The 20398-nt window shown below is 41.7% G+C and overlaps 1 protein-coding gene across 1 annotated transcript; it reads right to left on the bottom strand.

The window, feature by feature from the left end:
* Window positions 1-311: 311 nt before the first annotated feature.
* On the bottom strand, window positions 312-18007 carry LOC118563704 (collagen alpha-1(VIII) chain-like). Its single transcript, XM_036139100.1, is given in 4 exon segments — window positions 312-861; window positions 863-2370; window positions 3643-3946; window positions 17899-18007. Coding segments are annotated over 3 exon segments (2232 nt in total). The 5' UTR covers window positions 3938-3946; window positions 17899-18007; the 3' UTR covers window positions 312-432.
* Between the last annotated feature and the right edge of the window lie 2391 nt (window positions 18008-20398).

The following is a 20398-nucleotide window of genomic DNA, read 5'->3' as shown; positions in this document are numbered from 1 at the left end:
ATTAAATCTATGCTAACGTTTTTCCATACCTGCTGATGGGTTAGCTGCCAATTTTGACACTGTGCAAGGACTGAGATTTGACACTCTGCAGCGGGTAATGACGAGAGCACTTCACCTTAACATCTTGTTAATACACTCAAAAAGCTTTCTGTATTTCTTTTACATATTACATCTTGCACAATGTAATCATTTGTGGTCATTTTTTTTTTTTTTTTAAGAAATACAACTTTTTTGCAGGTGCTTTCTTGAAGTCTTGGTGTCTTCCATTTGAAATGACTTTTGGGTTATCCAGTACAAAATCTGGCTTCATCTCTGTGGATGACAGCAACATTTCAGACTGAACATTAATGAATGCTCAGTCTAAGATAACTTATAATACCATCATTAATTATACAAAAATGTGTCCTTTCCTTCTCTCTGAAGTATGTGGATTTACATTGGATAGAGCAAATACCCCGAGAAGGATGACTGCACATACTGTCCAGCATAAAGTCCCGAGGCCTGATCTGATGGCATCTGAATGTACACAGTGTCCCCGGTTTGAAGAGGTAGTACCGCACTTCCGGATGCTTGGTCTAAGAAACCCTTCTTGTATTCATCATATGTATACATCACAGGCTCATTGTTTCTCATCAAAGCCACCCACACATTCTCCCCCTTGCAGTGAATGTGATAGGCAAAGTAATAGATGCCAGGGATGTCACAGGTGAAAATTCCAGTCTCGGGATTGTAGTTTTGGCGGCCATTGTACAGGAGCTTATCAAAAACAACTGGACTGCCCACGGGAGGAAAAGGAGTAGATGCTAGAGCAGTAAATGCAGGCATTTCAAGCCCACTGGAACCCATTATTTCAGCCCCCACCTCCACCATATTTGCTCTTTTTCCCGTAACTACCAGCTTTAACACCGTCTAGTCCTGGGCCCATCTGAGAGAGTACTCCAGCCATTTCTGGAGAAAAAACAGGTTCACCAGGTGGTCCTGGTGGTCCAGGGGGACCAGGTTGACCTGGCTGCCCTGGAGCTCCAGATGGTCCCTCTCTTCCTGGGGATCCTACTGGACCAGGCACGCCAGGACTCCCAATGTCTGCATTGCCTGGTGGACCAGGAAGACCACTTTCTCCTTTTGGCCCTGTAGGACCAGGAGGCCCAATTGGTCCAGCTGTACCATCTATTCCCGGGATTCCCTGGGGTCCCTGAATACCCCTTTCTCCAGGTAATCCAGTCTGTCCTCTTAAACCAGGAGTTCCGGAGGGACCAGGCATACCAGGTAAACCTTTATGACCATCAGCACCTTTAGGACCACTTGGTCCCGGCAGACCTCTTGGACCTGGTTCCCCAAGTTCCCCAGGAAGACCATTCTTGCCAGGTAGTCCTTGAGGACCAATTTCACCCTTGGCCCCATCGAGCCCTTTAGGTCCTCCATCTCCACAATCTCCTTTAGGACCGGGTGCACCTATACTTCCAGGTCGTCCGATTGGTCCTGGAGGGCCTGGTGGACCATTTGGTCCGGGGGGTCCAAGCATTCCAGGCAATCCACCATGACCCTTATCTCCTTTGAGACCTGGGGGTCCAGGTGGTCCACTCATTCCTTTATCTCCTTTTGGTCCTGTGAGTCCTTGCTTACCAAATCCTGGAAGACCTGGTTTTCCTGGCAAACCCGGTGGTCCTGGAAGGCCCGTCTCACCTGTCCTTCCTGGTTGTCCAGGCAGACCATTTTGACCTGGCTTTCCTTGGCCAGGTAGACCTGGAGGGCCAGGTTTACCTCCTTCCCCAGTGGGCCCAGGGGGGCCTAGTTCTCCAGGATGTCCTTTATGTCCTGGGGGTCCCTGTGGTCCTGGTAAACCATTCAACCCTGGTTTTCCAAAACCCGGCAGCCCTCTTGGACCAGAGGGTCCAGGAGGCCCAGGAAGTCCTTTGTGACCTGGCTGTCCTGGCAGGCCCATCCCTTTGTCTCCTTTTGGTCCCGGTAATCCCGGCAGTCCGGGCAGACCCTTGTGGCCTGGTTCTCCTTTGGCACCTGGTTGTCCTGGTAATCCCTGTATTCCTGGTTTGCCTATTCCAGGAAGCCCAGGTGGACCCGGGGGCCCCTGGGGACCTGCTGACCAGCTGGACCCTTCTTCACCTCTTGCTCCCATTTTTCCTTGAAGGCCAGGCTTGCCATTTACACCTGGTTTTCCAGGCAGTCCAGGCAAGCCCAGTTTCCCCATTCCAGGTAATCCTGGTTGACCTGGAGGTCCTGGTTGGCCCTCAGGTCCAGGCATTCCGATTCCTGGAGGTCCAGGAGGTCCTTGAGGTCCCTCTGGTCCCGGTGGTCCTGCTGGGCCTTGTTCTCCCTGGGTAACGCCTTCCACACCACTAGGGATTGTTAGACCTGTAAGTAATTATACAGATGTTAGATATAGAGAGTACATATCTATAAAAAATACATCAAAACATTTATGACATGAAAGACCACAGTGCTGTACAGACCGTGAGCCAATCTGACCTCCAACAACATTATGATCAAGCAGTTAAGCCTTCTCACATGACCAAAACGTCTATGACCAATCAGGGAACAAACTGTGCCCGCTTGATGCTGTCCAGAGATGTCTGATTCTGGGACATTAGCAAAATAATCATGGTACTCTGTGGATTGAGCTCAGTATTCTCTTCAGATTGGCATTGCTATCTGTAGAGTAAAAGCCTATTCATACTTCACAAGAACAAAAAAAATTGTCCCAAGGGGGCGAGAATAAGAACAAAGTTCTTTCAAGCAAGATCATTTCATAACTACCAAGATATCAAGTGCAAAACTATTGGATGTTCTCATGAGTTCCTTCCACTGCAGCATCGGTCTGTGTGGCAACCACAGCCATGGCAAATTGCTATTGGATTAAAACTTTTATTGGACACAAACACGTGTCAATCATAACCTGCAAGAACTCCCAAACCAGGACCACAAGCACAGAAAGCATAATTCTGTAATTTCAGCCCTGGGAGTGAGAACACATTTCTCTTGTGGAGCATGGCTAGGCCTTCATGAAAACATAGTAACTCATCTGTCTCACTGTGAAGATCTTTGAGTTGTTATCAGTTTTCTTGGGGACTAGATGTCCTGCTGAAGGGGCCTGCTCTTGAAAGGGGCTTTTTATGAAGAGTTGTAGCACTCGTTTACTAAATATTTAAGCTAGGCAGTGAGTGTCAAGTTTACATTCATCCAAAACTGAGCAATATTCCTCAATCAATCTCACAGTGGCCATATCCGTAAACTGATCGGGTTAAAGCCAGCAGGTTGTAAGAAAAAACATGTTTAATTATACTGTGTATAATGTACAGATATAATGTAACTTGAACCTTGCAATACTGATCATTTTTGCCTTTTTTGTCATTACAACTTTAGTCATTGCAATAAATCCTCTGCTCTGCAGAGGGATGTGCCCGAGGACTATTCTGGGGCTAAGGTTCTTGCTCAGGGACCAAGAGTGGCAGTCTCTGGGATTCAAATCTGGGAACTTGCAGCCTTCCTTAAAGTCAAGCACCCTGCTTTAACCACTAGGCCACCACACCCCCATCATGCTCTTCACATTTCTGCAGGTGCTGCCATGTATTTGTCCATTGATGTTCACGTGACAGACGTGTTACTGCGTTCATAAGGATTTCTTACCTTTGTCTTTGCCACCGTTGTAGTGTCCCCCTTTACGAGGATTTTCTTTGCCTTTGAGCATGGGCATCTGGGGTTGCTCCTTCCTGTAGTGTGGATACTGCATGTACGGCACGTCTTTGCCAAGGTACTGTTGTTGAGGAAAACCTCCCTTGCCCATGTTCATGTGTTGAAGGTGCTGCATATGCTGGAATGGCTGAGGGTGCTGATTGTGTCCATAGTACGCCCCACCAGTCACACATGCGAAGACCACAAGCTGCAGCAGAAGAGCGACAACAGGGCCAAGGAGGGGAGGCATGACCAAAGCCTGTGTAGAAAGTAAATAAGTAACAATATTAGATGGGAAACTGATGTTTTATCTCTTGCAGATACCTAAACGTTACAATTCATATCATTTGCCTCCATTTACTCCAGAAACAAGAACCGCTCTTTGTCTCCCTCTCCTGGACAGTTCTAATAACTACAACTTTTAGTCTAGTTGTACAGTCAGAATCTGAAAACAAAGGTTATGTTAAAATGTTAAGAACAGGTAATATCAACGAAAAAATAGCTTTATTGGCATCATCATTTAGTATAAATCCATATTAGTCTTTTCTGGAGGTCACAGCCAAATGCTTCCAGTAGAAGCTAAGACCAAAGCAGATTCCTATGGTTTTCAAAAGACTACAATCTAAAAAAAAACTTTACCTGGTTTATGAAAATTATATTATTTTACACGGGGGTGATGATTATTTGCACAGGAAATGATCACTACTCCACATGCACCGAGAATGTTATATGTACAGCATTTCTGGTCAGAGTAGCTATTTCATACTAAAGTAAGGTTGAGTTTAAGTAAAAAAAAAAAAAAAAAAAAAAAAAAAAAAAAAAAAAAAAAACTGATATGATATATTTGCTTTTTTACACTTCTTCAGTTCATGCAGGAAAATCAGCACAACTAGTACAAGACCTTAATTTCCTTTCCAAAGAGAAAACAACAGATCAGCTGATCTTAGAGGCTAAAGCCAATGGCAAGTGTAGCCAAGATCAAATTCCCTCTTGGTCAAGCCATTAGCTTCAACCTCCAGGAAAACCATATCAGGATTTGTACTAGGCTCCATTCCAGGTAACATGTTAGCCTTTCATGACCTTTCCACAGAATCTAACTTTGAAAATCCTGAACTATCCTTTCGTTGGTTTCATTCAATAGCCGTGTTTAATTATTGCAAAAAAAATCTGTGATTTCTTTTTTTCCTACAAAATTGATTACTTCAGAAATTACTGAAAAAGTACTAAAAAAAACGGTTTTGGCTTCAATTGAAATAGAGAGATCAAAAGAAATACCAAAAAAGGGGTTACCCAAACAAATTAAAATGAGCACACAAAAAATTTAAAATAAATAAATAAATGCATTTAAAACATGAAAAGAAAGAAGAAATTTTAAAGGATCAAAGGAAGTGAGATTCTGAGAAATGATTCTGGCTGTTTATGGTGTACCTTAGAGTTTCTTAGCTAAAAATCTGCACCAAGGTGACTTTATTCCTATATTTTAATCATGTAAAGCACTTTGCATTGTCTCTGTACTGAAATGTGCTATATAAATAAATTTGCCTTGCCTTGCCCTTCATCTGAAACCTAAAGTGTTCAACAATTTGCATGACTGTGCAGTTGACTGGTCCATTGCATGTTGCGACTGGCAGGTTCAGGTTGGGTATTACAGAAGGTTCTACTTTATAAAGTTTGGTTTAGTTTATTAGTTCACAAAAAAAGCTTACTTAGCGGCATTAAAGCTAACAGGTCAAATTCAAATCGGGGTTCATGCTGCTCGCTCTATTCACTACAGTTATTTCCAATGCAACCATCCTGATTAACATAAACCACCACTTCCAGCCAGCTCTATGGTTGAAAGAGATATATCGCTGACCAAAGTTGTTATTGCTCTGCTCTCTTTGGTATGCCTGGCCTCCAAACGCACCAGGAGTAGGTTCAGTTCTTCAAAGGCTACGCCTCACTGAAACAGACAGTGGCACCGTCATGTCAAAATCACCAGAAGCCTGAGAACAGTCCAGAGTAGGAACACATCTCATCTGCTAATGGAGCGGAGCACGCTCAGAATTTAAATCAGGAATAATCTATCTAAGTTTATTTGTAAATTTTAGTTTATTTGTGTTTTGAGATTATAGGGCCAGTATTGTCCTTTGGAGTTAATAGATATTGTCTCCCCTTTGTTCCTCTTGCTTCTTTACTGACTAAGAGCAGAGTTGGTTGGTTGGTTGGTTGGTTAAACAGGACCTGAATCTGAGTTCTGTTCATTGTTACATAAATGGTATATAAACCATTTTCAGCGGGTGAAACAATCATTGAACCTATCAATGTTTTTCTTAGCAAATATGTTTCTAATACTGATGCTGACACAATATTCACATCATATGTCATTGTCAACAAGAACATACATAAACAAGACTAGGAAAACAAGGCCAATCACTCCAGATATGAAGCTATATATAAAACTGGAATGACACAGGGAATAATTAGTGAATGCATTAACAGAAACATACTGATGACTTTGTGGAAAAGCCTTTCTTTGTAATTACAACTTCAAGACATCTCCTCTGAGGAGAAACTGAATTGTTCTGTTGTAATTCGAGTCATTTTTTTTCTTTCTTTCCAGACAAACTGTCCTCAGATCTTGAAGGTTCTGGGGGTCCTTCTGTGCTCCCCGATGTTGGGTTCTTTATTGGATACAGAGTATCCTTTACTGTGTGTTTGAGGCTATTAATAATTCCGAAAATCCTCACTCATTGTAGGTTCTGATTCTTATCCAGAATGTCCCGATACATTTTTTCATTCCTCCTTCTGTCAGTAACCATAGTCGGTGGCAAAGAGGCCATTGTGGTGGTGTGTTCATTGCTAATTGCTTTCAAGTGTAAAACTGTGCCTGTTATTTTGCAGCCTTTTTGGTGCTCCTTGGCCCTTGGACAACACTTTTGATTAATCTTTTGAATAATATTTTGCAACAACTGACGTTGATTTGCATATAGCAACAGGAACATTCAGTGCTCATGTTACCCACTGTATGACCCTGTATAGTAGCAGAGCCACAGAAGTCTCTGTATCTGCTGGGTTTTTCTCCAGCGCGTCGTTCTTTGCGAGTGTTGCTTCCCCTGTGGCTCATTCATACCCAAGACCCACTCTCCGAGCCCAACATACACACTGACATGCATTCCTGGAGTTTTAAAGTCGTTTTTAAAGAAAACAGACTAAGGAGAAGGTTTATTATACAGACTGAAGACATGTCCAGCTGTTTTCATCCCTCTAGGTCAGCAGCACACATGGCAACTACATAAAATGTGGCAGAGCAGGGATTGTGTAAGTTTTGAGCCGTTTGTCACACTTTGTCACACTTGTTGGACTTTTTTTTAATGCACAGATGTAAAGCAGCTCAGACTCACGCTGACAAGTATTCAGACGGCGAAATCTGAATGCCTATTGGTCACCTTTACTGTAAATCAAAACAGATGTTGCCAATAACCTTTCCAAGTTCAAGCCTTTTCAGCCTTGTTGTTTAAGTGCGAAGAGGGGAAAATCTATTCATCTAATTATACTGTAGTGGAAAGCAAAGACCGATACTCCTCCACATTACATTAAAAGAACTTTGAGTAGATGAAAAGGTCCAAAAATCTAACTTTTTTTCCCATTTTAGATCATTATCTTTGCCATTTTATATAAATCCCCCTCTTCACATTAGTCATTTGAATTCTGTGTTTGTATAATTCTTGAGTTATTTTATGAAGCAGAGGCGTTAATAGATAAATCTTTTTTTTTTCACAATGGAGGCCAAATACTTGAAGGGTCAGAGTTTTTCTTAGTGCAATGATAGGACTTCAAAAGACAGAAACCACACACTGCTGTAGTTGAAACACACATTAGCGGGAGCATGCAGTGACTGTCCCTCAGGAATGGCTCTGGATTTGAATGGGGAAAAAAACACTTTGTTAAATTATTTTATTTATTAGCTGACCCACCTCCTTTTCTTAGCAATGGAATTAATGATATTCACTTGCTCCACTGTTTTTCCTAATTACAAATCAGGGACATTATTCTCCTGACAAGGTGTTCACATGTCTGTAAGATGTATTCTGTAATTAACAGTCAGCGAGGAATGAGCCCATCTTCGAGTTCAGATTTTCTGCTGCCAGTGTTGTTGATACTGTACAAATATTTTTTCTTAAATTACTAAAACAGTTAAAAACACTTACTGGACAAACAGGAATCTGGAAGTTAAGTAAAAAACAGAAAAGGTTAGAAATATGCTTTGTGTTAAAACACTGAAAACATTAGCGGCTCAGCAGTCCAATTAGGGTTTATGATCTTGTCATCCAGTGACATCCAGTGCAACCAATCTAATAGATACAAAGGGTATCTAAGCAGGATCAAAAAGACAGATATTTCCTTCCCAAAAAAAAGCAATCCAGTGATCATGACCAAGAAAAATCCTGGCTAAAGAACTTCTCTCTTACCATTACATGCCTGCTCTTCTTCCCAGAACTTCACAACTCTGAGCCGTCAGCCATCACCCATCCTCACAATTTCAGAGAACTCCATCCCTCAGCCTCCCTTTCCCTGCCAACACTTCATGTGAGTAACGAGCTGGGAAAGATCAAGGTGCAAAAGGCTGCTGAACCGGATGACGTCAGCTCAAGGCTCCTGAGGTGCTACAGAAATCAACTGCGTGGCATCACGGGACACGTGTTCAACATCATCACAAGTGAGGACGACTCAGAGCAGGTAATAGACACAGGGCTTTGTGGACTGGTGCCAGATGAAACACTTCCTGATCAACGCCAGGAAAACCAAGGAACTGGATTTCTGCAGGCACAGACCCACCACACCAACACTGCTGAACATCCAAGAAAGTGGCGTTGAGATGATGGACTAAGATGCCACCTCAACCCAGAGCAGGTGTTGGGAGACAGAAGAACGCTGGCAAAAAATAACATCTGTGTTGCAAACTGTCTCCCACCCCATGCAGGAAGCTGTTGCAGAGGTGGAGAGCTCCATCTGTGGCAGACTGCTGCTTCCTAAATGCACAAAGGAGCGTAATCACAGATCCTTCCTCCAAGCAGCTGTTAGACTTTATAACCATCTCTGTGAGGTGTCTCTCAAGATCATCTGTTTCTGCAAAGTATTTCTAATATCTTGTAAATACTCTGTTGGTGTTTTTTTATACGTGCACATATACATGCACTTGTTGTGCATTTTTATAATCATCTTTTCCGTTGCACATTTCTTTTAATCTGAGTGTGTTAGTTTTAATAATCGTACAGTATTTTTCTCATGTTGTAACTTTGCCCTGACTGTACAGTCTCTTATTCTCCTTTTTTATATACCATTTTCAAATTAAAGGAACACGCTTTAATCAGAGCATAATATCAAGTCAGTTAAACTTCTGTAATAGTGATCAGATTAGTTCAGTAGTAAATGCGATTGTTGATCAGCGTTGGGTGTTCTGGTGTTAATGAAATTAACAGGTGAACTAAAGAGGCAACAATGAAACGACCCCAAAAACAGGAACAGTTTTGTAAGTGGAGACCACAGACATTTTCCCCTCTTCATTTGGTTTACCGTTTTTCAGTAATTTTTCATTTGACCAGAATCTGAGTCACTACTTGTAACAAGAGGCGATACCTGGACCCTACAGAGGTCGTTCAGGCAGTCCAACTCCACCAGGATGGCACAGCAATAGGTCCCATTGCCAGAAGGTTTGCTGTGTCTCCCAGTAGATTCCAGGAGACAGGCAGGAGAGCTAGACAAGACCTTCTGAGATCACTAAAGCAGCACTGTGTAGGTTTTAGCCCCTACATGGCACTAGACCTGTAGTTTCCAGATATGGCAACCCTGAAGGCCACTGGCAACACTTCACTTTCGCAAAATTAAACAGTCTCCCTCTGTGTTTTGGAATCTGATAGCAGACCATTTTGAAGCAGCAGACTGAAACGTCATGGAGTTACTTTAACGACCAGGCCACATTCACCCCTCCTCAGTCTCCCATTGAAACAGGGAGAGGGAGAGGACAAGGCAGAGCAAGGGGGAGAGGGTTTGGGGAGGAACATGGAGCAGACGGCAGACTCAGTCATCTGATTATGAAAGGCTGCAGGAACTTCAACAGAGGAGCAGAGCTGTCGTGCAGGTTTGTGAACTACATTTACTGTATTTTGTAATAATAGCCATGGTCATGACAGACTTTGACGCGAGGGTGACAAAAGTAGAAGCATGTAAGGTTAGCTCTCGTGTTTAAGGGGACCTCAGACAAAGTGAACCTCCAGCGGGCCTCTATGCATGAATGTCTTTGATCAAACTATTAGAAACGTACTCTAGGAGGGTGGCCTTAGAGCCCAACATCCTCTGGTGGCCTTAAGCTCACTGCCTGGCACCATGGAGCTCAGCCTTTGCCAAATAATTTTCCAAAGAATTGCCAGGGTCAGCACTGGTGCCCTGTTCTCTTCCCAGATGACAGCAGGTCCACTATGAGCTCACGTGACAGACATGAAAGGGTCTGGAGACGCTACGATGAGCATCATGCTGCCTGCAACAATGTTCAGTGTGATCACTTTGGTAATGGGTCAGTATTGGTCTGGGGAGGCATATCCATGGAGGGAAGCACAGACCTGAACAGGATAAACGATGGCACCCTGACTGCCATTAGGTATCGGGACGTAACCCTTAGACCCATTGTTAGACCCTTCAGTGGTGCAGTGGGTCCTCAGTTCCCCCTGAAGCTCGGTGGTGTCTGGCCTGATGTGACAAGAGTAGTCAGGCAGGTCCTGGAGGATTAAGGAATTGATACCATTGAATGGCCTCCATGCTCTCCTGACCTAAATCCAACAGAACAGCTCTGGGACGTCATGTTTTGGTCCATCCGACGCCACCAGGCTGAACCTCAGACTGTCCAGAAGTTCAGTGATCTGGGAGGAGATACCCCAGTGCACCATCCGTCATTTCATAAGGAGCGTGCCCCATCGTTGTCAGGCATGCGTACAAGCATGGGGGGGGGGGGGGGGGGGGGGGGGGGAGAGATGGGGGGCATAAAAACTACTGAGGACCATTTTGAGTTGCTGCAATGATATTTCATCTAACTGGACTAGCCGCCTGCATCAGTTTTTTTAGTTTTACTTTCTCTGTGACTTTGGATCCATATGGATATCCAGCATGATCCTTTTCCAAATGAGACCCTTTCATCTTTTTGAGCAGTGTATTTTTTACCCTTTTGCGTATCTGCATGCTTCCACTTGCCTGTCACTGTGGGCTATTCTATTATTATATACAATTAAAGAGACAGGTACATATTTTCAGTGCTAGTGCATAAATGTTCTGACATGAGCATCTGCAGCTAAAATAATTATCAGGCCTGATCACTCATCCCTTAGCTGTCAGAATGACACAATATCAATTTAAATCATGTGTTTGACTTATAAATATATGTTTCCTCTTAAATATGTTCTGTTATTTATGTATTTCACAACAATCAGCTTGAATTCATCAGCTATACTGGGTGAAAGGACTCAAGGGTCTCCTTTTGCTGTAAGCTCTGCTTTAAGACTAAGATGATACCACCAAGCAGGAGGGTATCCACGTAGAGACATATTCTGGGTGGAGGTTTTAAAAATAGAATATCATCAAAACTTCAGAATATTAACACAAACTTCCACCATTCTTATAGCGTTCTACTACATGCTGAAAGAAAACATTTCCAAATAATATGCGAAATGTGATCAGATTTCTTTTTTTTTCCAGAACAGATACACTCAACGAGTTTATAGCACTAATAGCATGGAGTGACAGATATTAATAGAGAACGGGACAGAAAGGATTCCTCGCTCCTGGAAACCCACCTGTGTTTGGCGTCCTGGCTTTCTATTGATTGTGTACACACACGCAAGCCTGCGAAAGCACACACTCACATCCACAGAGTGTCACATCTCAGCTGATGAATGTGTCACCCATGTACACACATCACAGTGGAGTGCAACATTCTGCCTGAAAAGCACTTTCCTCCGGATCAGCAGAAGAAATCTTAATTTCAGCTTCCGTGTCGTCTCCAGGGACTCTGTCCCGTTGTGTGTCAGACTTCTCTCCCTGCCCCTGTGTGTCCTGTGTGTCTGCTTGCACAGGGCCGCGACTCTTCAGCAGGGTCGGCCTTTATTTCTCAACCTTTATTTGTACTCTGTCTGTGTGCTTGCCCTCCGTGGCCTCTTCTTGCCTTTAGAAATGCTCTGGATCAGTTACCAGCAGTCACTCGCGGATTTCAGACGAGGTCAGAGGACAGCGGGGGTTTGCTTCTTCAAAACATTTGCAAATATACGAGGGAAATGTCTCAGAAATCCAGAGGTGATGAGACGTGAGGACAGAAATGTTTTCTCATGGGAGTACTGAGTCTATGTTGTGCTTGGGTGGGCGCGAGCATTTATTAGCTAAGATTTATACTTAAAGTGTAGCTCAGATAAGCCTAAGGGTGCTACTGAAATATTACTGTGCATATTTTTACATTTTCATGTGAACTTGTTGAGGTTTTGCTTTATTTGTCTTAAAACGCCCTCTCAGGGTGGACTGGTGGCTATTGCAGTTGAAGTTTCCTGCTGGTTCAAATGATGGATACTTTCGTCATCATAGCCCCGTGTTCGGGTATAAAAGTATCTCAGTCAGACACGCAGCCCCGACGCCCCCGTGGCGTTGAGAGAATCGATCATCGGTGGTGTTTAGTGTTTGTTACTGCTTTGACTGCTCCACATTCCCCACACTTAGCCCTGCTTCTCAGGGTCTCTTGGCACTGCCCACTTTGGTGGCATTTTTCAAAATTTGTCTGGGTGCAGTATAATGCTTTTACAGCAGCGTGACTTGCACTGTAAGTTAAATATATTTAGCTGTTAAAATCCACTTTAAGAGACCACCATTCATCTGTCCATTTTCTATTCCCACTTATATCAGCAGGGTTGGGGGGGTTTTTGGAGAGGGGCTGGTACCGATCTCAAGCGGTCAATGTACTTTAAGAGGCAGTTCAGGTTATTTGTGAGTCTGTGTGGTTCTACTAAAAGGATAAAACTGTTAAAAACAATAAATATCTATAAGCATCTTTATTTATCACAGATCCAGATGAGATGGTCCTGATGACTGACACTAAGAGGTTCTCTAGGAGGAACCAAGACCAATCTGGATGTCTAACATCAGATTAACTGCCTTAACAAAAAAAGTCAACGTAAAGGTGCCGTGTTACCTTTACATTTGATAGTTACTAACCCTAGCCCATAATAAATAAATAAATAAAATAAAACTGAAAAAAATTTTAAAAAATAAATAAAAAAAACACATACTAACCCATAATAATTAAATTAAATTAAATTAAAAATTAAAAAAATAAAATAAATAAATAAATAGATACACCTGACAGTTACTAACCCATGATAAATAAATTAAATTAAACATTTAAAAATAAAAAATAAATAAATGCATCTGACAGTTACTCTGACTACAAACACTCTACATGTCCTGCATTCAGTAAATGTCTCAAACGGGAAAATGATTAGTGGTGCACCATCTCCTACCACCATTTCCTGTGTAAATAATGAGTAATATCTGTTTAAACTACTGCCAAAGTAAACCTGACGGGGTGTGGCGTTGGCACAGAGGCGTTGGCACAGAAGTAAAGACCCATGTTCAGAGGCCGCAGTCCTCCCAGGTTCCAGTCCCAGGCCGAGTTTTACCGCCTGTCTTCAGCCTCTCTCTCATCCCCATTTCCTGTCAGCTTACAGCCAAATACATTCCACTAGTGACAAAAGGCAACCCCATTAATTGTTTAAACAGTTACAGTCTTTTTGAGATCGGAGTTGTTTTAAAGCAGAACAGGTATCAGACAAGCTGTTAGCTTCAGCGAAATCTGAACTCCAGTCTCAGAAACATTACAAAGATTTATGCTTACTCTATTTGATGAACCTTTAAGCCGCTGTCACATTTACATTGGATGAATATCTACACAAAAACAATGGAAAAGGGAGGTGGGTCGTCACCAATGATCTTCCTGCGTGAAACAGACTGAACATGTACAGCATTTCTGGTCAGTACTGCAAAAAGCAAAAATAATGCGGCTTCAGTGGAAACGTTTTGTATTGATATTTCGCACTACTGTGCATTTTTCTCAGTCATTCTGAGGGGAAACACTTCACAGGTTTCTTTGTCATTACCTGTTTCACACCGGAAGCTCATTTTGGTTGAACCACCTCCTGCCCCCATTTCCTGTGAAAATAATCAACGAGTTCTATCTAAAACGCAGCCCAGTGTGAACATGATGCCTGCAAGTGTTTCTGGTCAGAGTAAGTACCTGACTAGGCTACGTTCACACTGCAGGTCTTGATGCTCAATTCCAATTTTTTTCCCTGAAATCAGATTTTTTTTCCCCCTGTTACTATTAAAGGAATGCAACCGGCATCCGACTTTTGTCTGAAGGGTTCAGGAGCCCAAAGTGAACCACATGCAACGATAACAGAAGAAGACGTCACACAGCAGCACAGTGTTTACGTCACGAGCTACATCAGCGCTACATCCGGGTCACGCTGGTAGGCAAAAACAGTACTGTTCTCGTCTACTACATGACAAAACGGGTGAATTAGAGCGTGCTTTTAGTTTATTTTTGGAATCTAAACAATGCCTACGACTTGTTGTGCTCCCGGTTGCACACAGAGGCATTCCAAAAGGTCGGATGTACGTTTTTTTCGTTTACCGAAGGACGAAGAAAGAAGAAAGAAATGGATATTTTCAATGAAAAGGATGCAGGCAGACACTCCCAGTGAACTGTGGGAGCCATCATATTACGACAGAATTTGCAGTCTACACTTCATCTACGGTAAATACAACTTAATTTTGCACTGGTCATTGTTCTACTTAAATAATTATATAAATTAAAAAAAATTAGGATATATACTTAAGTCAAGACGTAAACGTTCGCTTCGTAATAGTATACGTACATGTACTAAGTATGCAAACTCTCTGGCAAGAGTCTGTGAAAAGGATTAATAAGACAAAAACACCAAAATAATCCTTTGTGAACAATGTTTTTTTTAACCTAGCGGTGGCGGGTCTTCCTCTCTGCTGAAGCGCTGTCTGTGTCCGACTCCGCTTTCTTATGTTACACAAACATGTCTGAACATGTCCCGATATAAAATAATTGTAGCCGTCCAGTGGTTTCAGGGGCTTTCGTGCTCTCTCGTGTGTACTGCCTGCGTGTTTATAAGGCAGCTGTATATGTCGCCGTACGCAACACTTGGCCAGCATTTCACAGACTCGCTCCGTCCCTTCAGGCTTTTGCTGTGTGGATCTGGCAATCTGATACCATCAACAATCAACTTACTCTTATAACGATCTTGTGATACGTTATCTAAAGAAGAAAAATACGTGGAGAACTCATCGTGTTCTTTGTTCGCGTCCGCCATTGTGTTCGCCTTTTGCCTACCAGTCCGGCGCGCATGCACGAAAAACCTGCATCAAAACAATAACAATGAACTGGTCTATGGTTACTAGAAGTGTTCAGTAAAGCTTTATTGAAACAAACAAACAAAAAAGATATGAAGTCGTTGACAATATTGAGGCCATATTAAAACAGGAAGAAGGAAGGTGAGAAGAAAACGGCACAGCTATTAACAAAGGTCTTTTGAGGAGCCGTGATTGCTACTGCTGTAGAGAAGTCTGTGGATGTGTAATGAGAGCGTATTCAAATCATTAGCACATATGGAAGTAGTACAAATTAGTTGTTGTTGGGTTTTTTTTGGGGGGGGGGGGATTATGCCGTTCAAACTGCCATGAAAAAGACGAATATGGGTCGTATTTGCCTGCTGCGTGAATGTAGCCTAGGCCCTAGACTATTGTAAAAATTTGTAACATTGCATTCTCATAAACCGCTATGATATTTTTGCTTTTCATACCACGTTACCTTCATGTCAGACAGTTATTCTACGATGTTTTTGAGATGAACGTTGGCATAAGTTCACTTTGGTCCCTCTCAACTAGCTGTGAACTTTAGCATCCATTACCAAATCATCCAGATTTATCCTAAATGAAGACTCCGAGAGAGTCATCTAATGCCGGTTAAGATATCAAATCCAAACACTTTAACAGAACTTCACTTGCAAAACATCAAAATATTCCTTTTTAGATGTCATCCAAACCACCCTGTCTGCCCCAACAACCATTTGTCAGGTTTAAAGCTTAAAGAACACATGCACTGAATATCAAATGGCCTTTGGTTGTGGTTTCTCAGTGAAAGGGGAAAACATTCACAGCCCCATGCCTCCCTGAACGCAGCTTCTACCACAAAGCACCTTGTAAAATTAACACCTCCGCAAGTCACGTCGCAAACTTTCTCAGTCAAACACTATGCATGGCGTATTGGAACCCAGCTCCTCCACACACACTGCCACAGCTGTGCAGCTAAATGAGCAACGTGTTTACCTCCCTTTCTCCCCCCAATCCTTTCCCTGACATCATCAGTCTTGGGCTTCATCGCTTTCTTTAGGCCCTTTTGTGCTGTCTATTCCTGGTTTTTACTGAATAATGTAAATGCGGGGGTTGCAATGTTGTATGAGCAAACAGTCCATTCGGAAGGTTGTATGTTGCTGAAGAGAAGCAGCAAAAAAATGTAAGGCCTTTTTTTTGTCTGCAGGACAGTCCACACACTCTGATCAATACACACACATCAGTCCATGATACAATAATGCAATAATGCAATAATGCAAAGCGAGTATGAAAGTGAGTAAAAAGAAGGAAAAGAACACTAGACCACTAATGTGCAATTAGCAGAATGGATTAATTTAGTCGTTTTAGAGAATAGCCCAAGACTTTCTTTTTTTCTATCTATGTACCCATTCATACATAAAATAGGATGAAAAAAGTGACAAAAAGTGAAATATTTTAAAGAATAACATTATAAAGGTCAATTTTAAGATTTTTTCACTTTTGCCAGGCAATTTCCTCCCGACATAAATTAATACAGTAGTATAAATCCTCCATTATTAATTGAAGTTACCGATTTGTATTCATTCCTATTCTTTTAAATGAAAGGATGCTGTGCTACAACAGGACTAGCAAGATATTGTGGTACACTGCTTTTCTGGCTGATGGCCAGCCATGTGGCTTCTTAGAAAGTTTTCATAAGCGTAGCCAGGTTGGCCAGAAGGTGGCGCTATATGGAGTAAAGCGTCAAAGTCAAATAAAGTGGCTGATATTTGCTCTACCAACGCCTAATTAGTAATTAATAATAAGAGACAGGTTATTGAAAACCTAGGAAAACATAGATAGACAGATAGACAGATAGATAGATAGATAGATAGATAGATAGATAGATAGATAGATAGATAGATAGATAGATAGATAGATAGATAGATAGATAGATAGATAGATAGATAGATAGATAGATAGATAGATAGATAGATAGATATTTTACATATTTTAACAGGCCTTAGGCCTCAGCTGGTGAATTCCTTAATTCAGAAACCTTTAATAGGAATCTAACCACGTCAAGAAGGAATCGTGTCACTGTGACTGGTGAGAAAGTAAGATGTGCCAGAGAGAGAGAGAGAGAGAGAGCATTATATAGGACATCAGATGGAAGAGATATCTCCTGCAGGCTAGCGCTGTTTGCTCTGCAGTCTCTTCTCACCAAACTGCTGCTCTTGCCCCCGTCGCGTTCATCTGTCAGTTTGGCTTCAACTTTCTGCACATATGCCCTCATTTGGTGGGACTGAATGAATATTTTCCTTTTAAGCACAGTCTCTTTCTCTCTGACGCATGGACACGTATAGCTAGCTGTCTGTGTGAGACAGCAGCTTGTAAGACTCCAGTCGGGGTTAGGAGATGTTCCACCTAGGTCTCTGCAGGATGACGCGGAGACTTGATGTTGCACAGCTAAAGGTCACATTTTTAAAGCCTGTCAGACCTTTTTGTTTTCAAAAATGCATATGAATTAATAATTAAACTAAATGTGCCTATATAACAAGGATAATTCCTCTTTAGATATATTAACTGAATATTGCAGGAGCAAAGTCTCACACTCACAACATGATTCCACATAACATACATTTAAATCAGAAAACAGTTAAAATTGAAACTGTATTCAATAATGTGGAGCAGAAGTGAAATTATGGCACAGAAATGTATAGTCAGTGTTCATGCAGTTCAATAAAACAGGCCTATGAATCAGAACAAACAGAAAAGAGCAGAAAAAGGTGAGGAGCTTACCTTTGGAGGAGCCCGTTTATGGGGGAATAATCACTGCAATCACACTAACAGAGAACGGAGCAGAAAGAGAACACCCCTCCTGGCAGAAGTGCCAACAAGAGAAGCTCACCTTACGGACAGAGCTTTTATCTGCTGCAGGGTGGAGTCACACTGGTGGGTGGGAGAGACGGAGGCAGGAAAATGAGAATACACACATTTGACTTGAGCAAATACATCACTCCCAAAACTGATTTGTGCCATAATTTATGGTGACAAAGCGCGTTCACCACCACCTACGAAGTGCCCACAACGGATGACAACAATAAATAACAAACATTTTCTTGTTAACTGTGTGATAAACTGACCTCTGATTGCAGTGGAAGAAACGTCTAGAAAAGCAGGAAAATGAAACAAATTGGAAGAAAAGCACAAGCGGCTAGCAGCAGAAGATTTGCATTGCAAGAAAACTATAGAAAAGCCGCTTACCTGCAAAATGCTTTTATTTTCATTGTTTCTGATTTTTAATCCGCCACAGAACATGTTCCTATATGGTTATCGCACTGATTTCATTATTAAGTTACAAATAGTTTAATAATTTTTCTCTACTTTTGTATAAATATTTAGAATATAAAAATATTCATCGTTATATTTAAATATTTGTAACAGCTAAAGATTATTCAGGATAAACTGAGCGTTGGCGTATTTATTGTTATTAAATGCGACTAGAAGAAAACACAGAGAATACAGCCGTATACAATGCTTTTCTTTTCTTTATTTCTGTCTTTTGCTTGCCATCTTTAACTTATTATTTCATTTTCACAAGGCTACTCCTACACTAAAACAGGAATTAACTGAAGGAAATATATATATATATATATATATATATATATATATATATATATATATATATATATATATGTGTGTGTGTAAAAGCATGTTCCGATTGGACCGTTGGTGAAGAATGAGATTTGTAAAATTGTTTTATCTTGTTAATATTTAACCTCAGTTAACGGGAAACTTGAGTCCTTCCCTTTTAGTCCTGAACATCACTCAGCATCATCTCTGGTGATCAGTTTTAACATGGAACCATGAGTCTGGGCGTCAGACTGAAAATATACTTCTTCTCTGAGGGTCTTTGTCGTCCTGTGACGACAGAGTCTTTCCAGGGCCGGTTTTTAACACCTGGGTACAACAACTTTTCTTTTGACATCTTACTAACTCTGACGTGTCAGACCAACTAAATATACCGACTGTGTGTACAGGAAGTGTGACTTATATACTGCTCCTCTGTTTTATATATGCATTCTTTTTTTTGTACCTTTTTTCAGAGCGAGCGTGACCAGTTTAATGGCCGATTTCATGTCTGGATGTGTGTCTCAGTGTGTGTGTCTAATGGACAGTGAATACAAGCAGCTCCGAACTCACACAGTGGTGTAAAAGGGCGGCTGTCTAGTGGCATCACTGAAAACCAACCACCAGCTTAGTCAGAGAAGCTGCTTTAGGGTCTGATTTTAAAGCAAATAGATGCTAAATCGATGCTTTTTTTTTAATTATTGGTAACAGTTTTCCTTCTCTGTTGGATCAAACAAAAACATTTGCCTGTAAATTGGTACGGCGCTAACTGCTCTGGCAAAACTGATGAGGTCATTCTTTAAAATTAACCTTCTGTATGTCGCTGTTGTTAGTAATTTACTATGAAGGCCAACTGCAGCAGTGTGGTTCTCATTTCCAGAGAGCCTAATGTGTGGCGCTGCCTGCACGGACACAAAACTCATAGAAATGCTATTAATGCACTGCACACACATGCAGACACTCACTTTGAGGTGTCGTGTGAAAGGTACACGGCAGACAGGGAGTAATGAGCTGTGTGTGTGTGTGTGTGTGTGTGTGTGTGTGTGTGTGTGTGTGTGTGTGTGTGTGTGTGTGTGTGTGTGTGTGTGTGTGTGTGTGTGTGTGTGTGTGTCCTCGTGCTTCAGTCCTCTTCCTGTTCTCTTAATGAAGCCTCAATGGGCCTTAAAACAGCCTAAAAACAGCCTCAAACCATCCGTCCTGAAAAAACACGCGAGAAAGCCTGAACCAGTTCAGGTTCTTCTTGCTTGACTCATTGTTAAGTGTTGTTGTTTAAATATTTTTACAGACCATAAGTTCATTTAAAGGTGCATAGCCATGTTATTTGACTTTTTTTTTTTTTATTTATACGTCAGTAGCTCACTCTGGTTGCATGCAAAGTTTCTATGAAAGATTATCACCTCCTGCTGGCGTTTTAGTTGTTATTTTAGCATTTTATGCTTTTTTATGCTCAGTTTATTAGTAAATAAAGCCCTTCACATTTATTTACTATATGAAGGGAAGTACGTACTGCACATGCGCAGCAGGGGTTAAAACAAGGAAGCGGCTAACGGCTATTAGCATCTCTCAGTGAAACAATGAAGAATGGTTCAAGATCCAGTGGAAAAAAAGTGCAAAAAAAATGTTTCCAATAGGGAAAAGACTGGAACGTCGCTGGGAATACAGTATGAAC

The sequence above is a fragment of the Fundulus heteroclitus genome, chromosome 7 (genome assembly GCF_011125445.2).
Source record: "Fundulus heteroclitus isolate FHET01 chromosome 7, MU-UCD_Fhet_4.1, whole genome shotgun sequence".
NCBI classification, from domain to species: domain Eukaryota; kingdom Metazoa; phylum Chordata; class Actinopteri; order Cyprinodontiformes; family Fundulidae; genus Fundulus; species Fundulus heteroclitus.
This window is presented reverse-complemented; position numbering and strand designations above follow the sequence as displayed.